The following is a 24,674-nucleotide window of genomic DNA, read 5'->3' as shown; positions in this document are numbered from 1 at the left end:
CTCCCACGAAGACCCTCAAACGATCAAGTTAGTGCTCGAAAAATATTGTTCATGCAATAGAAATTGATTCAGTGTTTAGAAGTTACCAAATATGGAAAAAGTCCATTTCTTGGTCCTATAGCTAGGTATTTATTAGGCTCAATTCTCAAGAATCGTTAGAAGATATGTGTCAATTATCTGTGCACTTAAGAGACGTGTTGCTCGGAAGCGAAAACCCTTTAGTGCCCGAAAACATGATGAATGCCCAGAAGCCCATGCCTGGAACCATGCCTTACCCGAAAACACTCTCAATGCCCGAAAATACCCTTGTTGCCTCGAAACACTCTCGATGCTCGGAAACACAATCAATGTGTAATATCCAAGTATTTTGAGAATAATAATAATTAATTTTTTTGTATTTAAAATATTTTTTGACATCCATTAGAGATTATAATTGAAAAAACTAATGGGCTTAGTGTAATACTGATAAGGGTCCATATTTCCTATATCCTAATGAATTATATCTCTATTTTGGCTTTATATTTATGCTTAAAGTAAATAATTATTCGTATTATATATTATTTCAGGATGAAGCAAGGAAGTTGGCTTCTACAATTAATTATGGGCATAATCGAAGACATTGGATTACCCATTTTTTATTGCTCAAATTCAAAGGCCAATTATGGAGTCTAGAGGATGTTTCAAGTGCACTTGGCCCAACTATCAAATGGAATCCAACCAAAGGCCCAAGACCAACCAAAGGCGCAAGACCAATCAAAGGTCTAACAAAGCCCAATTTGTAGAAGACTTTTTTTGTTTTGTATTTTTTTTTATAAGTGATTTACCACCTAAAGTCTTTTGTATTCTTATGAGTAGTCTACCACCTAAAGTCTTTGGTATTTTTTATCTTTTACCTAATTTTCTTCCATTAGTTAGGTGAATGTTTTGTGAGTGCCCATTAAATATAATTATATTTAGTTGAATAATTGTGTGATTTGTATTGCATCTTGTGGGTTATAAATAGCTCACTTGGGTGCATTTGTGAGGAAGTGGTTATTACTTGAATCAAAGTTTAGTTTTGTTCTTAAAGTTTCTCTTAGAGAATTGTTCTTATTCTCTCTCTTGTTTTCTCTTGTAATCTCACTTCTTTCATTTCTTCTTTTAAATTCTTATGTCATTTATTGATACTTTATTATCCACCGCCTAAATGGCCGGTTAATTTCTGCCTTTAAATTTATGCAATTTTAATTATTGTCTTTTAATTATCCACCGTCTAAATGGCCAGTTAATTTATGCTATTTTAATTCTTGTCATTTAAATTTTGTTATTTAAATTACGCCATTTAAATTCTTGTTAATTAACTTTTAAATGGAAATGAGTAGCTAAATATAATCTTGGGTTAAGGCAAGGACAATGTCCAACGCCAATGATTCCCAAAGAAAGCTGCGCTTTAAATGAGTAATATTAATTTAAATTTCAGTATGAGTGTGTTTTAATTATTAAGAAATCACTAGGTTTGGATTGGAGTGTAAGCCTAACTTAGAACTTTCATGTCACGCATGAGAGTTATTAGAATTGGAAATGCTATCATACCAAAATCCAGATGATTAATTTAGTTGTTTTGTATATTAATTATAATTGGATTTATGGTAGTTGCTCAAAATAGAATCCCGCATATCATGTATGGGGATTGCTTAAACTAGAACTATCATCATCTTTAATTGCATTTAGTAACAAACTCTCATATCTAAAATTAAATTAATGTTACTAACCTTGTCTGCTAAAATTTGGGAATCAACGGGTTGGTGCTGAAATTGTCTTAACTCAAGTGCTATCAAATTTTATATTCTTACGTCCAATATTTATTTCAACATTTGTCTTGCTTTATTTCCTAATATCTGTTGTCTAAAAAACCATAAAAAAGTCTTGTTCCCAATTCAAATGCGTGTGCGTGCGTGTGACATTCTTTTTCTTTTGCCATAAATAAATCTCTCAGTGGACAACCTAGACTCATCCAGAAAATATAAATTTAAATTTGGACTATAACTGCACTCGTACACTGACGAATATAAACCTCTCACCTAAATAAAAAAAATATATAAAATTTTTATTATGTTTTGTTTTGTGTTTTAATTACAGGGTGAGAGTGCAGCCAAATACCCCATATTGCAAAGTAACAAATAAGTTCAAAGAACTGAAAATCAATTTGAGAATTTAGTTAATTAATTGCTGAATCGATCGGAGGGAGTACCCTGGACCCTAGATTTTTAAGGAAAATAGTTTGGTAATGATGAGTAATACGAGTTATGATTTTAGGCATCAAAAGAAGTTAGATCAGGGAACAGTTTTCGGTACAGCTATCTACCAGGTTGAGAAAATCGAATGATCGTAAGGGATGTAATACTCGAGGTTTTTAGACTCAGATACTTAAGAAATATGATATTTTAAGGGATTGTAGATGTTTGGAGATAAAAGTTCAATTTTTGAGTTATGGGCAAAATCGTAATTTTTGAGGTTCAGGTAAAAGTATAATTTATCTAAAAATTAGGGGTATTAGCGTAATTAATCCATTTTTCAAGGACTAAAATACAAACAAAAATTAGCCCGAGGACCATGTTGAAAAGGGTCTAAGTGTAATTATCCAAAAGTTAAGGTAAAAATGTAATTCTTGAAACCTTTTTACTAGCGACATTTGGGAGATTCAGGAAAAGCCTCATAAATGACTTTAAAGATAAGGATGAAGTCTCATGATAAGGTTAGAGATAAGATGAAGGCTCATGATGACGTTAAAGATAAGATGAAGGCTCAGATGACTTTAAGGATAAGATTTGATTGGATAAGATAAGATTTGGATAAGATTTGATTGAATAAGATTTTGTTGGATATGATTTGATTTGGATAAAGATTTGATTTGAATAAGATTAGATTCGAATAACAATGATGGCATAAAATCTTAAAAAATTTGGAAATGATTATATAAAATCTTAGAAGATTTGGAATGATTGCAGAATATCTTAGAAGATTTGGTAATGATTATATAAAATCTTAGAAGATTTAGACTGATTGTAGAATATCTTAGAAGATTTGATAATGATTATATAATATCTTGAAAGATTTACAATGATTGTAGAAAATCTTAAAATATCTTAGAAGATTTTGCAGAATATGTGTTTATTGGTAGCTAAGTTTCCAAAACCTATAAATAGGGGTTCATGGCCAAAGATTTCTCATTCGAAATTATGAGAAGTTCGTGCTAGACAAGAATGCTTCGGGTTTAGTGGATAGAGGGTTTTTTAAGTATACGCGAAGCATCACACGCGCAGAGCACTTGGGCAGCGCGTGAGGGCGTGTAAGGAGGTGGTTTGGTCAAAATACTGAAGGTGGTTTGGTCAAAATACTTGAGGAGTTGCACAAAAGTCGAGGTTCAGCACAAGATTTGAGGTATTTGAGTTTCGTTCAAGGTGAGTGTTCGCCCCAAAAACTTGTTTACTTTGAGTTGTTCACTACAAAAACTTGGTACTTGTTCTATCTAAACGTGTTGAGATTTCATGCAAAATGATTTTTTTGCATGCAAACGATAACCGGTGACGATTAGTTTTATAAGGGAGGTTCGTCCCTAAATGTTTTGAATTTGTGCATTGCATTTTATAAAATGTTGTTTAGATGATGCATTGAATTGTGAAATGTGGCATTGTCTTGGGTTTTATGTGTACGTATGGAATGTAAGCCTAAGATGTTGTCTAGATAGTGTAGCCATAATTCTCTAAGGGCATGACGAAATAATAGGGGTATCTGATGCTGATGTGCATGTCAAGATAGCCGCCTTGGTTTCCGTGCCAGACCGTTTGGTCAGGAAAGTTGCACTAGGACGATTAGGTGGTCCATATTGTATTGTTTATGTGGGATGTCAGCTTATGATATTGTCTGGATAGTGTAGCTATAATTCTCCAAGGGCGTGACGGAATAATAGAGGTATCTGATGCTGGTGTGCATGTCAGGATAGCTGCCTTAGTTTCTATGCCAGGCCGTTTGGCCAGGAAAGTTACACTAGGATGACTAGGTGGTCCATGTGAAATTTTGGAGTTGAGATTGTATGGTGGTTCTTGGATGCTTAAGGTGGGAATGTAATCTGGTCAAATGCGTTGGCAGCCCCATTTAAGCTAGAATTGCGTCGTATCGCCGAGTAGGTATGGTGGCACTTTTAAAGAAATTGCTCTTTTCCTGTGGTAGGGTTAAGCGCGTGGGATTCTCTTGGGCTAGGGCTTACCGGGTGTATTGGTTTATTTCATATCTTGCATTCATTCATGAAAAATGTGATTTTGAACTCTCACTTAGATGATTCAGCATCTAATTTGGACTATGTCCCTAGAATATTCAAACATTCCAGGTGAAGGCAGCGGTGCGAAGGAAAAAGGAATTGCCGAAGAGTGATGGCGATTAGAGGATGTTTTATATTATTTCCTTTTAGTTATGTTATTTATTTTGAGAACGTCATGTAAACGTTGGTGCAACTTTATATTACAAATAAAGTGGTTTCGGTTATGACCTGTTAAGGTTTCGATCTAGCTTCCACATTTGAGTTGATGAACTTGTCTTAGTTTATTGATAGTTCATAATTGATATACTGAGAAGGTATAATGAGATCTTCGGGGAACGGTGTAGTGTTGGGTTTCTGTTGTTTATTTGGAAAAAAAAAAATTATATCCCCAGAATCTTAAGTTACGTAACGCCCTTCTGGGAGAGCGGGGTGTTACACTTAGAGTTAGTGGACTAAGTTGAAAAACGAAATGTTAAGTAAATGGGTTTAGACTTAGTAGGCTAAGTTGAAAAAAAAGAAAGACTAAGTAAATGGGTTTAAAATTAGTAGGCTAAGAAAGTGGGATTAAAATTAATGAATTAAATGAAAAAATAATCTATTCAAAAGAAGATTCAGTAGAAAATAATTAAGGTGAAAAAATAATTAAAGATAGTGGGTGAAATAATTGAGAAATTTGGAAGACAAAGTATGGTGTAGACAAATAATTAAAGATTATGGGTAACATTTAGTGAAAAATAATTAAGAAATGTGATAAAATAATTAAAAATAATTGGTGAAATAATTAAGAAATGTGTGAGACAAAATAGGGTGTGGACAAATAATCAAAGATAATGGGTAAAATAATTGAGAAATGTGGAAGACAAAATAAGGTGCGAACAAATAATTAAAGATTATATGAGAGATTTAGTGAAAAATAATTAAGAAATGTGACCAAATAATTAAATATAAAAGTTGAAATAATTGAGAAATGTGGGAGATAAAGTAGAGTGTGGACAAATAATTAAAAATTATGGGAGAGATTTAGTGAAAAATAATTGAGAAATGTGACAAAATAATTAAAGATAGTGGATTACTATAATTATGTTAAGCTTAATTCAAGCTTCTATAAATAGAGAAAACTTGAAAGGTTTGAGAACTTAAATTAGAAAGAGAAAGGTTGTAAGAAAAAAGATTTGAGAGTGAGAGAGAGATTTGAAAAAAAGAAAGAAAAAAATAAGAAAAACAAAACATAGAGAAAAATATCAAAAATTCCTGAAAAATTTTTATAGGCTGGGTTAAGTAGTTCGTGTAAAAGTTTGTGGCAGAAGACGTCGTTGGATACTCAAACCGAGGCTTCGTCGCAGTATAGAAGAATACCGAATCGCTCACGGGAAGGTGAATTATCTTTGAAATTTTCTTCAAAAATTTCAGAAATATGAGAATGATATTTTAGAATTGTTGATGATAAAATTGGAAGATAAATACATGATTGGTATTTATTATGAATTTTTGAGGCAATAGATGCTTGAAAATCAAAGAGAAAATGAAAAATAAATAGAATATGGATTCTAAAAATTATGAGAAAATTTTGGGCTTAAGAATATTATTTTAGGAATTATTGTGAAGAGAAATTAAGAAAATTTTATGAAAAAATATTTATTTCATAATCTTGAGGAAATAATATGAGAAAATAAGAGAAATTAAGAAAATTAGAGAAAATTATAAATCTGATTTTTTAAGTAATTATGATGCACAGGGTACGTCAAGATTCATAATTGAGTACGATTGAAAGTCCGACGTGAATTTTGAGGCAAAATTACATTAAGGGCAAAATTATCTTTTTGTAAGGTAAGTGGTACCTCCACCCGGATTTAGTTTTATGAAAATGCTTAATTTTTAAGTGGTTCGACCCAAAACCTGATTTTTATGTAAATGATTTTGTCATGCCTTGATGTGAGTATGTCATGTAGATTGCATTTACATGTATTGATGATAAAATATGCATATGAGCATGATGAGATTCACGGTCATATGTTGTATGGGTTTGGGATTAGGTACTGGCGCTGTTGCTTTGCCAATGGTGCACTCATACACCCCGGTTTGGTAGGGAGACTGTAAAAATGACAGGTAATCTTAAGATGCAGTCGACCCAAACATGAAAGTTATGATGTTATGTGCATTGCATACATACATGAACATTAAATGTTTTGTTCCCTTTCTTAGATGATTCATCATCTAATTTGGACTTTACCCTTAAAATATTCAAATATTCCAGATGGAGATTGTAGTAGAAACGAAGATAAATGATGAATAAAATGACACTTAACAAAGTGCATGATGAGTTGAATGTATGTTATGTAGTTCATGTATTTAAGTTCTACTACTTTGAATTCTGAACGTTTTGAGGATGATGTATAGTGTCATTTATAGTTAATGATGATGTATAGTTTCATTTATAATTAATGATGATGTATAATCTTATTTATAGTTAATGAGAATGTAAGAATTGATTTATGATTAATGTTAAGATGTTAGTTTTGATTTTAACTTCTGTATTTAATATTTGTGTTGATTCTCTTTCGAAATAAATGTATGAAAATTTTGAGATAGATAAGAGTAATGATATAGTTTAATTTTAATAATATTGAAAAAAAATATTATTTTAAAATTATCCTAAATTATAGCACGCTTGAAAAACGAGACATTAGAAAATGTCCTAAACCACACCTTGCCTAGAAGCCCTTTTGCCCGGAAGCATTTTATTATGCCCAGAAAGGCACTCACGCCTGGAAACATTCTTCATGCCCGGAAACCCCTCTTGTGCCCGGAAAGTCCTTTGCTCAAAAGCACTTCATGGTCGGAAACCCCGTTGCCCAGAAGCATTATTCATGCCTAGAAGGGTGCGCCTTTCGTGGTCTCATTTTTTGTGGTACAACAAACACTAAAATCAATTAATGTTAAAATTTATTTAAATCCCACAATTAAATGATTTTGAGATTATATTAATATATATCAAGTCAATTTTATTAACATAATTTGTTGAAGATTTAAAAGATAGATTGAATTTAAACGAAAATCAAAGTATAATAACTACAGGGACAAAAATTAAAATATAAAGATTAATTTATTATAGAGTACAAAATTCAGAAACTAACAATTTAATTTATTTTACTATAATAATACGCCTTTTGTTGGGCAACTGTGCTCTAGATGGATTGCATTTACTGGTTGTCCTTGGGGTTTTGTTTGATTATGGTGTATTTTCATTTTTTATAGAATCATATGATTGGCGGCTATTGTTGTTCAAATACAACAATAAACTTTTTTTACGTGAGACAGTGTCTCAATCAAGGTGATATACGAGTGATCTCAAACTCTGTGGGTGACCTCTCCGAAAGACCTACAAAGAAATAAACAAACTCATCTGCGAGTCTTTCGACACTTAAGTTAATCTTCAAATAAGAATGTAAAATATAAAAGGAAAGAGTTATAGTTTATTTATTTTTTTAAAGTTGTGAGTGTACCATTACTAGATAGAATGGAGAAAACTAACAACTAAAAGGAGAGCCATCATTTTTGATGAATATTTTGAGCTTTTTTCTACATTTGTAGACAATGATATCGAAAAACTACAAGAGTATCCTAAACAGTAATGGCAAGATGATACATGAATTCTCAAGAAAGTCTCTCGAAGGCTTCTAGAAAGACTCTCAAGTAAGATGACTTAAGTGTAATATTCTTTGTTATTTGGTCTTGTTATTCAGGTAATATTCTTTGATTTCAATCCAATGATATCATGCATCTATTGCTTGTTTCTATAAATTTCCTCATGTGATAAGCCTTTTGGACCTCATTGTTTGGACTTGGGCTTATCTTTGGGCATGAGCCCATTTTCTTGAACATGACAGCCCTTTGTTCATAATTTTTATAATGTTTGGCAAAAAGAATAAAAAAAAAAACTATAAAGGTCTTATTGAAAATAATTCAAATCATTGGCGGTGTAAATAGAAAGGGATTATAATAATAATAATGGGAAAATGTAAAATTTGTTAACATTTAGGACGGAATTAATTCATTAATTCCACCCAGTAATAGCATTAGACAGACATTGAGGAAGCTAATGAAATGTAATCTTATATTATAATTATATGATTATTATTAATTATGCAATATATAGTGTGATAAATAACATGATAAAACCGAACAGAAACAAACAAAACAACACCTTCGGAGAGGAATTTCGAGAATCCGAAGAAAGCGGCCAAAATCAGAAGATACTTTCTCTCCCGTGGACGATCTCCTTTTCTTGCAGGCGTAACCCTAATTTGATCATCTTGTCTTATCTGCTTGTGATCCTACTTAAAACGCGCTTGATTCGAATTGCAGGGTCCACGATCGTCATTTTCTTTTGAGATTTTGTTGGAAGATTGTTGATTAGGTGGTTGTGGCTTTGAGGTGCTTCTTGGGCGGCGAGGAAGGGTTGGAATTTGTTAGGGAGGGAGGGGAGAGAAGATGAACAGTAATCAGAAGAAGAGGAACTTTCAGATAGAGGCGTTCAAGCACAAGGTGGTGGTGGATCCCAAATACGCCGACAAGACTTGGAAGATACTCGAACATGCGATTCATGAGATTTACAATCATAACGCTAGTGGCCTTAGCTTCGAAGAGCTTTATAGGTTCTTTCCCTTTCTTTCTATGCCATCCAATGTTTTGGTATTTTCTTTTTTGTCATATCATTCTGTATATGTGTATATGTGTGCGTCTGATTTATTTGACTACTTGTCTATTACGTTGATCCTTGATGCTGTGTTCTGATTCTTCTGAATTACCGGCGTACTTCAGGCAATCTGGTAGTTGACTACATAATAGAAAGAACTAGTGAACCAAGTTTGGTCTTTCCATTTCGCTTATCAGTGGAGCTTGTATTGAACTTCATATCTATGCTTTTAGCTCCTACGTTTAGCATATTTCTTTGCAATTTTACCTCTATGTGCTGCTCCTATTTTACTGATTCTGTAAGCACATCTTGAAAAATGTTGACTTATGACATTGACTTCCTAATCACCAAAGTACTAAGTGCAACGTGATTATGTTTTCCTTTCCTTGCTAATTATTCAACTTAGATCAATTCTTCAGGTACAACACCGTTGTGCACTATCAAATGACATCATAAGTATTAACAGTGATGGTATTAAGATGGTGAAGATCCACATGTTCTTCATTTATGCGGACACTGGACTGCATTCCGTTCGATGTGGAAACCATGCAAAATAGATTAATCTGTGCTGCCTTGGTTTTCCATTACTGGAATTCCTTGAAGTAATCTCTCATCTCAACCTATTGGGGGTTAATAAATGTTAAAGTTTGGATCTTACCCTAAAGCATATGTCCCAAGGCAAATCCATCAAGCTTTTCTCTTCCATCCCAGTTGGAAAAAGAAATTGTCTAAATAAAAAATTTATAATTTAAACAAAAGGAAATGCAACCTGAATTTTCATCTCCTAAGTGAATGCAAAGAAAAGAGGGGAAAAAACTAAAAGAAACACATTAAACCCTCTGTGCATGTATCTCCTTAGTGATCTTTCCTGAAAATAGATTTGGGCCAAATATACATGTTTCTTTTAGTTTAATTAAATATATATATACACAATTGTTTTCATATGTATACAAATATACATGTTTATAACTATAGTAATATACGTAGACATGTGTACGTGTGTAGATATGTCACTTTTTTCACTCAATGAAAATGGAGGCAATTGGCTAGATGCCAAAATGCTAAGAATCTCAATTGCTTACACATGGAAGTCAATAACTTGATTTGTTAATATGACAAAAACAATAATAATCACAAGACTTAATACCATTAGGTAGGGTCAACTATATGAATTATAGCTATCCAACCATATCTTGTTTAAGGATTTTTTTACCAAGTTTTCTTTAGTCTTCCTTTACCTCTTTTGCCATGAACTTTCTCCATTACATTCACTCACCTTGCAGGCACTCCTATCAATATTCTCTCACATGTACAAACCATCCTAATGAAGCATTTTGTGCATATTTACAATAGGCATCAGTCTAGCCTTATTGTGTACATTCCTGTTTGTACGGCCACACATCCACCATAACATACTCATCTGAATTTTACACTCTCATTTTACATATAGTAGTACTTAACTACCCAACAATTTAAGCCATACAATAATGATAGTCTCTTAGCTGTCCAATTACACTTATTAGTGTTTAATTTGGGGAAATATTTTTCTGAATCCCTTTTTGTTTCTTGTTTGAACTATAGAAATTATGGCAACTTTTGTTATCTGAGCAACCCATACTTGCATCTTCTTACATGCAACCTACTACAAAGTCATATTAAACCTTGGTTAAGAGTCTGTCTTGTCTGGCTAGTCAAGCCTTAAGTTGGGTAAATTTATTAATCATTTGAGTTCAATTAATTCCTACTTGGACTGTTTGATTCAGTCAGTGCTTAATAACTATATCTATGAGGTTCAATACTTGGGAAAGTGAGGAATCAAACCCAACAAAATCAAAACTATTTTAGATTCGAAGGGGCTTCCATTCAAGGAAATTGGATCAGTCGGCATGCACTACTGGGGTTTCACCCTCTTACATAAGCTTATTGCTACTAGAGGAGTGCAGGTCCCTGGTTTGGAAAATTCTTGGAGATTGTAACACTGCTAGGCTATACCTCTTGGTGGTCCTCCTCAGTTGGGAGCCAGCACCATTTTCATTACAATACCAAATTTCTTCTGAGCTTTCAAATTCAATTCATGATCTTCACCAGGATTTTCTAGGATGTAAATGACTAAAGATCATACACAAGTTTCTTTAACGATTGGATTCCATTTCACTGTAGACCTCTGTCAAGCTTGTGAGGATCTTTTGCTACTCTGAGCCTTTAAGTTCTATCCCAGTTAAAAAGCTAGCTTCTCTCTTTGCCAAATAATCTGGTTAGGTGATTGCTCACCTGCTCCTTCACAAGATGAGAACAAACAAGGGTGTTGTAAAGCTTCAAAGAAGATAGAATTGAGGTTAACAATAATTTATTTCACATCAAGAATCGTACGGAAATGTCTTGTATACATAATGAGTATGAGCAGTAAACCAGTTGCTAATTTTATTAGCCCTTTTGTATGAGTTTTTGTAGTAGTTATTTTGTTTATCAGAGTCACTTTTGTGTAGCCATGTGGATACTTTCTTCATGTTTATTTTACAATGACAGATCAACTAATGCAATTCTTCTGTGCATATCAATAACAAGGTTAGTAATAATTTTATATAAATTTTCTCCTCCTCCCCCATATTGAAATTGACACGTTGAGAGCCCACCATCTCCTCCAGCACATTATTCTAATCCGCCAAATCACTAACACGCCCCCTAGCCCCATCTTATAATCCATAACACACTCAAGTTGGCCACTCTTATGTTTCCATCTAGCTCTAATATTTTTCTGGGCATGGGCTAGTGATCACATTGTTGTGTTATTTTCTTTATATTATGTCTGAAGCTGATTACTTGTTTGGATCTCTCTTTCTCTCTCTCTCCAAAAATATATATATATGTAAATATATTTAGTTGGGCATGAGCATGTTTCTGATTTGAAATCTTTGGTTTGGTGCAGAAATGCTTACAATATGGTTCTGCACAAGTTTGGTGAGAAGCTATACTCAGGACTTGTGTCAACCATGAATTTCCACCTAAAAGAGATATCCAAATCTATAGAGGCTGCTCAGGGTGGCTTGTTTCTGGAGGAGATGAACAAGAAATGGGCAGATCATAATAAGGCACTGCAGATGATCCGTGACATTCTGATGTACATGGACAGGACTTTTATTCCAAATACCCAAAAAACTCCTGTTCATGAGCTTGGACTGAACCTCTGGAGGGACAATATCATCCACTCTAGTAAAATTCAAACAAGGCTTCTTAATACACTTCTTGAACTGATACTGAGAGAACGGACTGGTGAAGTTATAAACCGGGGTCTAATGAGGAACATAATAAAAATGCTAACTGATCTTGGACCTTCAGTTTATCAAGAAGACTTTGAGAAGCCTTTTCTTGAAGTTTCAGCTAATTTCTACAGGGTTGAGTCTCAGAAGTTTATTGAGTGCTGTGATTGTGGGGACTATCTAAAGAAAGCTGAAAAACGACTAAATGAAGAGATAGAGAGAGTGTCTCATTACTTGGATGCGAAGACTGAAGCTAAGATAACTAATGTTGTGGAGCAGGAGATGATCGCTAACCATATGCCAAGACTAGTCCACATGGAGAATTCAGGTTTGGTAAACATGCTTCTTGATGATAAGTATGAAGATATGGAAAGAATGTATAACTTGTTCCGTAGGGTGCCAAATGGCCTCTTAACAGTACGAGATGTCATGACTTCTCACATGAGGGAAACTGGCAAACAGCTTGTCACTGATCCTGAAAAGTTGAAGGATCCTGTGGAATTTGTCCAGTGCCTTTTGGATGAGAAATACAAGTATGATAAGATCATAAGCCAGGCATTTAACAATGACAAGACTTTCCAGAATGGTTTGAATTCTTCTTTTGAATTCTTTGTTAATCTGAATCCTCGATCTCCTGAGTTCATTTCATTGTTTGTAGACGATAAACTGCGAAAAGGTCTGAAGGGGGTGAGTGAAGAGGATGTAGAGGTTATTCTTGACAAGGTGATGATGTTGTTCCGTTACTTGCAGGAGAAGGATGTATTTGAGAAGTACTATAAGCAGCATTTGGCAAAGCGACTCCTATCTGGAAAAACTGTATCTGATGATGCAGAGAGAAGTTTGATTGTGAAGCTTAAGACAGAATGTGGGTACCAGTTTACTTCAAAACTAGAAGGCATGTTCACGGACATGAAAACCTCCCAGGACACTATGCAGGGATTTTATGCCAGCCATGGTGCTGATTTAGGAGATGGCCCAACACTGGTTGTCCAGGTTCTGACAACTGGGTCTTGGCCCACTCAGACTAGCGTAACTTGCAATTTGCCTGCTGAAATGTTGTCTCTGTGTGAGAAGTTCAGGTCATATTACCTTGGGACCCATACTGGCCGCAGATTGTCTTGGCAGACTAACATGGGAACTGCTGATCTGAAAGCAACCTTTGGTAAAGGCCAAAAGCATGAACTAAATGTGTCTACTTACCAAATGTGTGTTCTCATGCTGTTTAACAATGCTGATCGGCTTAGCTACAAGGAGATTGAACAAGCCACAGAGATTCCATCGTCTGACTTAAAGAGGTGCTTGCAATCTCTTGCTTGTGTTAAGGGAAAAAATGTTCTTCGGAAAGAACCCATGAGCAAAGATATTGCAGAGGATGATGCATTTTTGGTTAATGACAAGTTTACGAGCAAGTTCTACAAGGTGAAGATAGGAACTGTAGTTGCACAAAAGGAGTCGGAACCTGAAAAACAAGAGACCCGGCAGAGAGTTGAGGAGGACAGAAAACCCCAGATTGAAGCTGCAATAGTGAGAATCATGAAGTCAAGGAGAGTTCTGGATCATAACAATATTATTGCTGAGGTAACAAAGCAACTCCAGTATCGTTTCTTGGCCAACCCTAGTGAGATTAAGAAACGTATTGAGTCTCTTATCGAGCGGGATTTCTTGGAGAGAGATAGTTCAGATAGACGATTGTATCGATATCTTGCGTGAAGAAACAGCTTGGAGAGACCTCATGTTTGTTGGTGCAGGTTAGCTTTCATAGAAATCTGTATTGTAGTTGGTAGCTGGAAATTGCTTTCCATTTTCTGCTATCTCGTTTGAATTTCAATGAATTTCCATTTATTGTTAGTTCATTTTTTGTGTACCATTTCTTATTTGTCTAATTTCTGCACACACAGATATATACATCCCCCAAGGCCCCAAGAAACCCTCTCCTGCCCTTTAGAGAGGTAATAGGCTTTTCATAATAAGATGAGTTGCAAGAGGAATGGATTAATGCAGGGAGGGCAATTTAGAATATGAAAGTTTGATGAGAAGTTGATGGAATTCCTATTGGATAGGCTGAACAGGCTATGCAGCTTACCTTTAATGACATATGAAACTTGCCAATCATATATGTATTGAATTTGTGATTATCTTTATGACTGCTGAGTCTCTGTTCAAATTATTTGAAGTGATAATGTAGTTTATGGCAGGAACTGTGATGAATTAATCTTTCTAATGACTTGCAGAACCTGATAGGTTTTAATACTAATACAACGTAATATTGTCCTGGCAGCAGGTTGAATGCCACCTATTAGGGTTAGAAGTTCTAAAACCTCAAGACAGCTTCTTATGATTTCATTATCAAATTCTTTTTTCTCTGCAGAGTAGAGAAACGTCCTTGAAATTCCCTTTACTTGTTCTCCTTGTGTTTGCTGAATCAAAGATCCCTGTTTCTTGGTTCTAAAATCAAGTGGAACATATTTGGTGGATTGGGTTTGAAACTATTATTAGAAAATTTCTCTCAAATATCCTTGCTGTGAGAAATATAAGAGGAAAAATTGTTCCCAGTGGTTTAACTGAGTTGTTCTAAGACAAAAATAAAAATTTATATAAAATGACAACTAAGGAAAAGGCGACAGGCAATGATGGATTATTGATAGAAAGGAGCTAGGAGACAACCATCTGTCCCATCCCCTGTGTGGTATCTCTCAATATGTGGGATCTTATTCTCTCCTTTGGCATTCAGTGGGCGATGCTGGCATCAATGACAAAATTTCTTCTTCCCAGGATGGGGCATGACTGAGTGGATCTCTTTGCAGGATCAGGTAAGTGGTTCACCTTCACCCATGTGTGTTCTATTTAGAAAGTGTACAATAGTAGCTCTTGAGGGTTTAGAACATCTTGTCACTTCCTTTTTATAAATAAAGATGTATATATCACGAAAACTGCCTTAAAGGGGGCAAACAATATGCAAAAGACAGGAAACTAGAAATTCACATTATCCGCCACCAAGAACTAAATGATCATTAATAAACTGCCCAGAAGAGAACAAACAAAAAGGACAGTCCACCTTCAACCCAAGTGAAAAGGTCATTCTCAACTTTATATGCCCTAAAAAGCTTCCCTATTCCTTTTCATACTACGAGGGTGTTTGGCTTAGTTTAACTTATAGGAGCTTTAAGCTCTAGAGCTTATAAGTTGTAAGAGCTTAGGCCACTTTGGTCTTTTACTTGGTCAAGAAAAGTTTTCTTGAAATAGCTTATAAGCTCACCAAAAAAAGGTTAGGGAGGACCAATTTTGAAAAGAGCTGTTGGAAGAGCTTACAAGTCCTTTCATGTTAGCTAAGAAGAGAAAGAGAGGGAGAGAGGAATTAAGCCAAGTGAAATACATAACAGGCAAAAGCAATAAAGTACAAAATGAAGGGGTGATCAAGTAGAGACAGAATATTTTTCAAAATTGTTCATTTAATAAAGGTGGAGAAATAAGGGGGGGCATCTTATAAACTTTGAAGAAGATGGAAATTACATGCTCTATAGATGTATGTGTTCAAATGAAATATAGCTAACATTAAGAAAAATGAAAAATAATAAAGTAGTTTTGGACCAAATAATAGACCAATAAAAGTATGGAAATGCATGGGAGAAAGAGGGCTTTTTTTGTTAATGTAATTTTTTTTAACGTGATTCTTAAATTAGAAAGGATGTGGGATTGGTGGATAAGGAGAACTTTAGTGCTTATTTACAAAAATAATGGAGATATTCAAAGTTGTGAAAATTATTGAGTCGAGATAATGAGCAGACTAAGAAACTTTGGAAGAGAGTGATTGAACAAAGATTAAGAAGAGAAATCAATGTGTCAGAAAACCAATTTAGTTTTGGGTCTAATAGGTCATGGGAAACTATATCTTTGCTAAGGCATGTAATGAAAAGGTATACAAATAAATAAAATGGTTTACTTATGGTGTTTATAGATATAGAAAAAATTTATAACAGTTTTTAGAGAAGTCTTATGGAGGGTTTAAGAGAAGGAAAGACTTTAAATTGTTTATAAAATATCATGGTTCAAAAACATGTATTAGAATATGTGGAGGAGATACTAAGATTTTTTCAATTACAATGGAGTTACACTAATCATATCTAGGTGAAGTTGTTTTGTCATGAACTATTGCAAATAACATTGTGTTGGTAGCTGAGACAAAAAAATGCATGCGTATTAAGCTTGAGATATGGAGAGAGACTCTAGAATTGGTTTTAAATTACGTAGATCGAATTGAAAATAAGGAATTCTAAGTATCGTAAAAATATAAGTGCGGTGATGTAATGGTAAAATTGGAAGATCAAGTTATACCAAGAAAATATCAGTCTAGATGTCTTAGAATGATCATTCAAAAAGATCTGGAAGTTAATGAAAGACATTACCCAAAAAATTAAAATAGGATGGTTAAAGCTAAAAGGAAGATTTATAAGATCAATTTCATTATATGATGCAGAATGTTGGGCAGTGAAGCACCAATATGTGTAAAATGAGTGCTAATGGAGATGAGAATGTTGAGATGCATGTGCAACATATAAGAAAATATAAAAGCAAAAGGCATAAATATGCCTCTTTAACTTTGCCCTTGTAGCCATTTTGGCCCCCTCAACTTTAGAGTAGACCTATTATGCTCTTGAACTTTTAATTTTGGAACAATCACACCCCTCACCTAGCAATATGATGTGTATGAGTTACACGCGGTTTGATGTGGGCCCCCTCATTGACCAAGCTAATGAGAAGACGCCACGTGTCTCGACGCTGCAAGAGAAGAGGCAGGGCTGGCAACAAACGACATGGCAGAGGTTGGAGCTGGCGACCCTGGCTTTGTAGGGGAGGAAGGTGGTGAAGACAACGAAGACCCTAGTGGCACTCGATACCGTCGATTCACAAGTCCATTTGCTCGGTCTTGCCGTCGATTCACAAACACAAACTAGTTGAGTCGTCATTGATTCACAACTCCGTTTGCTCGGTGTCACCATCTATGTGACAAACTAGGTTGAGTCGCCGTCGATTCACAACTCCGTTTGCTTAGTGCCGTCATCCATTCATAAACACAAATTGGGCTGAGTCGCGGTTGATTCACAAACATGAATTGACGTTTCCATGCTCGGTACCACTGTTTTCGTGCAACACAAATCATTGCTACCCCTTGCCACCTTCGATTCATGAACACAAAATCTGATCGCTCAATGCCATCGTCAATTTTGCAGCAAGAAGGCGAGACCAGGGTTGGTCAGCAGCGAGGAAAGAGGGACCAGGGTCAGTTGGCGGCGAAGAAGGCGAGAGGTTAGTTGGGTCAAGGAATGCGAGAAGTTGGCTAAGTTGAGGAAGGCAAGAGGTCAATCAGCAGCGGGGTAGGCAAGAGGTCTATTGGCGACGACAAGGCAAGAGGTTGTTGGTGCAGGTAATGAGAAAGAAGATGATGATGGATGTTGCCTTCATGCTCCTCAATTGCACGTGTGTTCACGCACTATGCTCATTGAACCCTAGGGGTGTGATTGTTACAAAATTAAAAGTTGAGTGTTAAAGGTTGTTTCAAGTATATGGTATAAGAAAAAGATGATGGCAGTAGCAGTGAATGATGGCAATTCGCTAGAGTTCCTTTTGAAGATTTTAGATAGAAGTTGTAACCCAAACTGTAATTAGTTATAATTTAGAGGTTAAACTGTAAATATTTAATAATATTCATTGGGATATTCACCCACTATTATAAATAAAGGGCAAGGAGTAGCAAATGCAAAGGGAGTTCTCATTTTTCTGTTTGTAACGAGTGCTGATTGTTTCTGAGAGAAAGGCTAGGGTTGTTAGCTTTGTAATCTTGGGGGAAAACAATTGGGGCACTCGGGAATAGAAGGGAGAGAAGGGCCACTACTGTACTGATCGATTTCTGGAAATAAAGACTGCTCTCGGGAGGATCTTAGAGGCTGGATGTAGTGCCAATTCAATTGGCATGAACCGGGATAAAAGTTTGTCTTCTTATATGGTTTGAATGCTTTCTTTCTTGTTCTATTCTTACTTAAATTTTGTTCTTTATTGATTGTTTGTGTTGTAGTGTGTTAGACGATGAGTTGTGAGTGTTTGGAAGGGTGTTTGATCGGTTTCTTGGAGGGTTTAAAGGCTGCCAGTGCTCCCAATTTATAACAAATTGGTATCAGAGCCGGCCCTCTCATCAAGAACTTAGAATTTCATCACATACCTGCAGGAATGGCTTCTATAGCCTCTGTCGTACGATATGATGTTGAGAAATTTGATGGCCAAAATGATTTTGGCCTATGGAAGATGAAGATGAGAGGAAGGGCTCTCATCTTCATCTTGGACTGGAGGAAGCCTTAAAGGCTAAAAAGCCTATGCCCGAAACCCTAACTGAAGTCCCAAAAAAAGGAAACCAGGGACAGGAGAAAAGAAACCAACAAAAGAGCCTTTAACACCCTTATTCTAAGCCTAGGAGACAAAGTCTTGCGGGAGGTGTCAAAGATGTCAACCGTGAAGGAGCTTTGGAATAGGTTAGATGCACTTTATATGACTAAAACCCTCTCCAACCTGCTGTTCTTGAAAACAAATTTTTTTTCTTTCAAGATGAGTGAAAATCAAAGGTTGCAAGATCATATGGACAGTTTTAATAAACTGTGTTTGGATCTTGAGAATATAAATATTAAGTATGAAGATGAGGATAAGGCTTTGGTTTTATTGCACCCTCTTCCTAAGTCCTATGAGACCTTTGTGGATATCTTGAAACATGAAAGATATAAGCTGACCCTAGATGATGTGATAGGAGTTTTGAATTCCAAGGATTTGCAGCACAAAGTAGAGTCCCAGAAATCTACCATAGAAGCTTTGGCAGTAAACTTTAGAATAGAAAAAGAAGACCCTAGTTTTAAAGATAGGTCTCAGTCTAAGTCTAGGAGTGGCAAGAAAGTGATTAAATGCTTTCATTGCCATGAAGAAGGGTATATGAAGAAGAATTGCTCAAATAGGAAGAAAGAATCCCAAGAAAGAACCAGCCTCGAATGTTCAAACACCATGTGTGGTTTTGGCTATGAGAGTGCGGATGTCCTATAGTCTTTCTAGGAATGCAGTAAAAATAACATAGGTCCTAGGGTTAGGGTGTAATTCTCATAGGAAAAGGGTTTTTACCCATAGAGACATGGTGGAGGGGAAATGGTTTGTCTAGGCAACAACTAAGGTCAAGGAAATTGGAGATGAGAGAAATTAGGATGCATGGTAGAGTTGTTCCAGATTATTCGAATCTGTAAAATATGTCCTTGTTTTTTAATAACAAGCCTAATGTCCTTAGGAATAATTAGATAGTGAGAATTGGAGTCCTAAGAGTTGTTGGGATCTCTTAGAGAAATGGAAGCAACCCTCAAGAATAGAGGATATGTGGTGCATGCTTGCAGGTTTTGTGGATAAGTTGCAACCACTAAGGATAGCCTATGATAAGTTAGGTTAGGTCATTTCTTGAGGATAGCTTACAATGGTGAGCAAGAATTAGGAAATGTATCTAAGGCTAGGGATATTAGGGGATGGGAAAATTTGCAGGTGTATAGGAATAGGAACCATGTAGTTTTGTCTAGATCTCCAAATGTAGAAGTCTCCAAAATCAGTAAATCCCATTAGAAATCAGTTTCTAAAATGTTTTGGGAACCTATCTAGGCTTGTCTCATGGTGGAGCTAGTTGAGGTGAACCTAGTAGAGATGGTATGTCTCTAAGGAATTCCCAAGCGTATATGAGCTTGTTGGAATTAAGTATGAGCTTGCTGGAAATTACTTTTGGTATGAAAGCTTAGGTGGTTTAGAGTTGTGGAATAGGTATGCCTAGGTCTTCAAAAGCTAGGGTTCTTACCTATATGGGAAAACTCTACCAATAGGACATGAAATTAGCTGATGCTAAGGGCAAGGGATGAAATCTGGGATGCTGTGTAAAGAAAACAGCAAGGAGAAACCTTTGGGAATGTCCTAAACTAACCTATGAACCAGGGGATAGCAATAGGGAAATCTAGAAAATGTTTGGTCACATTCATTGTGTAAGCTTGGGTTAGATTGTGAGAGGGAGGAAGCTAGTATAGTTTTGGCTCTTGCAGTGAGGGTCCTTGTGAACAGTGAGGGGAAAAGGGTGTGTGCAAGGGTTGTTTTGTATGGTGAAGCCCATGGCTAATCAAAATCTGGATTAAGCAATGAAATGGGAGGAGAATCATCTTGTAGGTAATGAGCAAGGGAATAAAAGGTCTAGTGTTGCCTAGGATGGGTAAAAGATAGAACCTCAAGCAATCTACCAGTGAGGTATGGAATGTTGGGTTTGAAGGATGCTTAGGCTCAAGTTTGAGTGCTAAGGAGCAGGCTGGAAAATAGAACCTCTTGTATAAGAAGAGGTGATGCACTCTTGTCCAAATGAATGGCATGGAGCCATGTAAATTTGGGGAGAATGTTGGACTTAGATGAAAGATCCCTTATGTTAACGGGGTGGAGTGCTATGAAGTGTCTATTTGAGAATTAAGGAAGGTGTTGGAAATGGAGAAAAGTCTAGAAAAAATGCTAGACAAATGGCCATTGAAAGATCCCTTATGTTAACGGGGTGGAGTGCTATGAAGTGTCTATTTGAGAATTAAGGAAGGTGTTGGAAATGGAGAAAAGTCTAGAAAAAATGCTAGACAAATGGCCATTGATTAAAGCAACACATGCAGGCTTAATTTGGATCAAATAGGTATCACTAACAACCATTATCCATGTGGAAACTAAGGGAAAAGTGATCTCATAGTATAAGCCAAGGGATAAGAGGCTAGAGGGAAAGGTAAGCAAAGATTGGTTGCTTAGAAGGTCTCTCTAGGTATGAGGTATGATAGTAGTTCCTTAGGTAAGATATAAGATTGGAAGAGTCCAAAAGGGTTAAAATTGAGTGCATAGGGAAGCTGTGAATATTCCAGTAGTATGCTTAGTATATTGATGGACAGTTTTATTGGTATTTTCTCCAAAATATAACTCTCAAGGTGTAGCTGAGTGTTTAGATCAGTGTTTGAGAGTGTGAGAGGAAGGATAAGTTGGGAAATACTAAGGCATAGATAGTGGAATAGGGTTTGAACAGCTTAAGGCAACATAGGTTACCCTAATCATAAGCATATTTTAGTAGTCTGGTAGGTAGAGATGAGCAGTCCTATTTGTTTGAAGCAAACATTAGAGGAAGAATAGTGATAAAGCCTAAAAGACCTGTTTTGGGGAGGTAGGAATAAAATCTAGCAGTGGAAAGGCCAATCCGGGTGAGGTTCACTGTGTTGTGATGCTGTGTAAAAAGTTTGGACACTTTTGGATTAATGAGTATCATTGAGTATGGATTTGGTTTATGGTGGAGTGTACCTAGACACTATGGAGAAACCAATCATATTGGTGTTAGGAATGTATCCCTTAAGAAAATCCCTTGAGGAGGATAATATATAATGAGAGTTGCAGGTTTAGTTATTGCAGCTGATTTTATCCAAATGTGGTCCATTGTTATGTCTTACAGCATTGATTTGTTTTCTTTGATGTTTGTTTTGTGTTTGAGTGATCAGGCGCAACATGAAGAACCTATGAGAGCAGGTTCATTTCATCTATTGGAAGGCCAAAGCTTGGATGGATGAAGGTTGAAGTATACTCAAGACAATGGTGGAGAATTGAAGGTTGTCTTGAGTATATGGTATAAGAAAAAGATGATGGCAGTAGCAATGAATGATGGCAGTTCGCTAGAGTTTCTTTTGAAGATTTTAGATAGAAGTTGTAATCCAAACTGTAATTAGTTATAGCTTGGGGGTTAAATTGTAAATATTTAATAATATTCATTGAGATATCCACCCATTATTATAAATAGAGGGCAAGGGGTAGCAAATGGAGAGGGAGTTCTTATTTTTCTGTTTGTAACAAGTGCTAATTGTTTTTGAGAGAAAAACTAGGGCTATTAGCTTTGTAATCTTGGGAGAAAACAATTGGGGTGCTCGGGAATAGAAGGGAGAGAAGGGTCTATTGTACTGATCGATTTCTGAAAATAAAGACTGCTCTTGGGAGGATCTTAGAGGCTAGATGTAGTGCCAATTCAATTGGCATGAATCAGGATAAAAGTCTGTCTTATGGTTTGAATGTTTTCTTTCTTGTTATGTTTTTTATTGATTGTTTGTGTTGTGGTGTGTTAGGCGGTGAGTTGTAAGTGTTTGAAGGGGTGTTTTGTCGATTTCTTGAAAGTTTTAAAGGCTGTCATTGCTCCCAATTTATAACATTAAAGAGTACATTTATTATTAAACTGAAAGTTGAAGGGTATAATAGGTTCAACTTGAAGTTAAGGGGGCCAAATGCCTTTTTACCCAAAATTGAGGGGCATTTTTATGCCTTTTGCCAAATATAAAATTAGAAAGGAGGATTGCTTATAATAATAAAGTTAAGAGTGGTTCTTATTGAATATAAGATGTGTAAAACACAATTAAGATGATTTAGTGTTAAAAAAAATTTATTACATGATTATGTGAGAAAAGTAAATCAATAGAACAAGTATTTAGTAGGAGAGAGAGAGACCAAAACTTTGTAAGACACACTTACCTGTTATGTTGCACGGAAATGGAAACGGGAAACGTTTCCGATAGGAAACGAAAACGTAGAAACGGACATTTTTCTAAAAAAATAAGCATAAATAGAGTTTGAAACGAGAATAAGAAACGTTTCGAAAACGGAGAAACGACACCTATGAAGTATTTCCGTGTAACATAACTTACCTGTATAATTATAAAGACTTGCAAAAAATAAGATTATGGTTATTTAACCCTATATATAGATGGATCAAAACTTGGTTCGTCATGAATTTGTGCCACAAAATATATATAAAAAAAAAGGAAGCAATGCCAAATAGTATGATGCCTAGTCCCCAGGCAGCTCCACCACCAAGCACAGAAATATTCAACATAACTCATTGTACACCAAAAATCATAGACAAAGCTCTACACCTATCGTCAACCAGTGGGCAAAAAGATGATTAGGGAACTCATCACCATTTACGCATGAAACACCAATCAATGACTACTACCTATACAAGCACTTAACAGTAAGTTTCCCATAATGGGCGCCAGATCTATCCGTCCTTCCCGCAGTCCCTAAGCAAAGCTGTCATGGAGCATCTTACCGTCCCAAAGACTTCATCTAAAGCCCGGAGGCCACAGCGTGCCCTTAGTAGGAGAAGCGTACTCACTCACTCACTAATAGGCGCTTCTGTAACAGAAGGAAAAACAAACAGGTTAGGAAATAATTCCCCAAGGAAGTTCTCCCCAACCGCCTGTCTTCGAACACCATCCTGTCACTTTATGAGAGAACTATTCTCATTTCCCTTGGTGGTTGAGAGAGGAGTGCTCTTTTTTTATTGAGGTTTTAGTCAGTTTTTTGGATGATGTGCTTGCTCCTATTGATGTGTAGGCTTTCTGTGCTTGACTTTGCTAGATTTACTTTTTAACGTGGTTCGTTCCTTTTTATTATAGATAACAAGAATATGGATATATAAAATGGAAACAGACACAGACCATACCTAATGAGGCCTTATTTTCCTGAGTAATCTGTTAAGGTTCTTGTAAAGCTGTCTCTCTCTCTCTCTCTCTCTCGTTATTTTATTAATTTCAAAAAAGAAAAAAAATAACTATATGCTTGTGGTTCTTTCTCGTGCTATGTTGTCAATCTAGGTATCTTCCCAAAGTATTTGACAGAGCAAGTGAGTATTCATAAACTTTGCGAGACAATTATATGATGTTATATTCTTTAAAACTTCTAGGAAATAACAGAAAAAATAGCTAATTTTGTGCCCGCATGGACGTTGCAATTCACGAATAGGTCAGATTGTTGATTATTGGTATGTCCTGCAATAAAAATGGAAGGACCCCCCCCCCCCCCCCCCCCCCCCCCCCCCCCCCCCCGGCGGGGTGTATTTCGCATCGCACACACTAGCAGCTTGCTGGAGGAGGGGCTGCTGTACTCTTTGGACCCTGCATGGCCTTCACAGTTCATATGTTGAGTCGGATGCTGGGCTTACAAAAGGACGCTTGCTAAATGATGAAAGGAACTAGTTGTCTCTTGAACTGGTAGCAACGTCGTGTTATGGACTTTGGTGGCACCAAATATATACTTGACGGCTGATACTTGTCACTTGGCATGCAATAGTTGTGTTTCTCATCATTTGTTGTTCTCTCGGTCATCCATTCTGAGAAAGCTGTTTATGGTCTGCATGTCCAGTGATGTACGGTATACATAGAATGAAATAGTGAGCTCAGATAAGGACGACAAAAGGAAACCATATTTGGCTTAGCTCTTTGGAGGGCTGAAGTTAGAAAGGGCTTTATGTATCAGTTCCAAGTGTCATTTACTCGTGCTGTTAGGGAATAGCCCTCAGCTCTTGAAGGAATATATGTAT

General features: G+C 36.0%; 1 protein-coding gene across 7 annotated transcripts; it reads left to right on the top strand.

Moving 5' to 3' along the window:
• Nucleotides 1-8,484: 8,484 nt before the first annotated feature.
• LOC127797865 (cullin-3A) lies at nt 8,485-24,238 on the top strand. Of its 7 annotated transcripts, none has more exons than XR_008022297.1 (4): nt 8,485-8,952; nt 11,920-13,998; nt 15,023-15,060; nt 21,811-24,238. XR_008022297.1 is itself a non-coding variant. In XM_052331035.1 (3 exons), the coding sequence occupies exons 1-2, from the start codon at nt 8,789-8,791 to the stop codon at nt 13,958-13,960; spliced, it is 2,205 nt and encodes a 734-aa protein (XP_052186995.1). In that variant the 5' UTR covers nt 8,485-8,788; the 3' UTR covers nt 13,961-13,998; nt 21,811-24,238. The 7 variants fall into 7 exon arrangements, 4 of the variants coding, with proteins under 4 accessions (XP_052186995.1, XP_052186994.1, XP_052186992.1 ...); XR_008022296.1 differs by having other exon boundaries at nt 14,982-15,060; nt 24,098-24,238; XR_008022295.1 differs by having other exon boundaries at nt 14,982-15,060.
• Nucleotides 24,239-24,674: the final 436 nt, after the last annotated feature.

The sequence above is a fragment of the Diospyros lotus genome, chromosome 3, assembly GCF_014633365.1.
Source record: "Diospyros lotus cultivar Yz01 chromosome 3, ASM1463336v1, whole genome shotgun sequence".
Taxonomy (NCBI): domain Eukaryota; kingdom Viridiplantae; phylum Streptophyta; class Magnoliopsida; order Ericales; family Ebenaceae; genus Diospyros; species Diospyros lotus.
The sequence above is the reverse complement of the archived record's forward strand: the minus strand, read 5'-3'. Positions and strand labels throughout refer to the sequence as shown.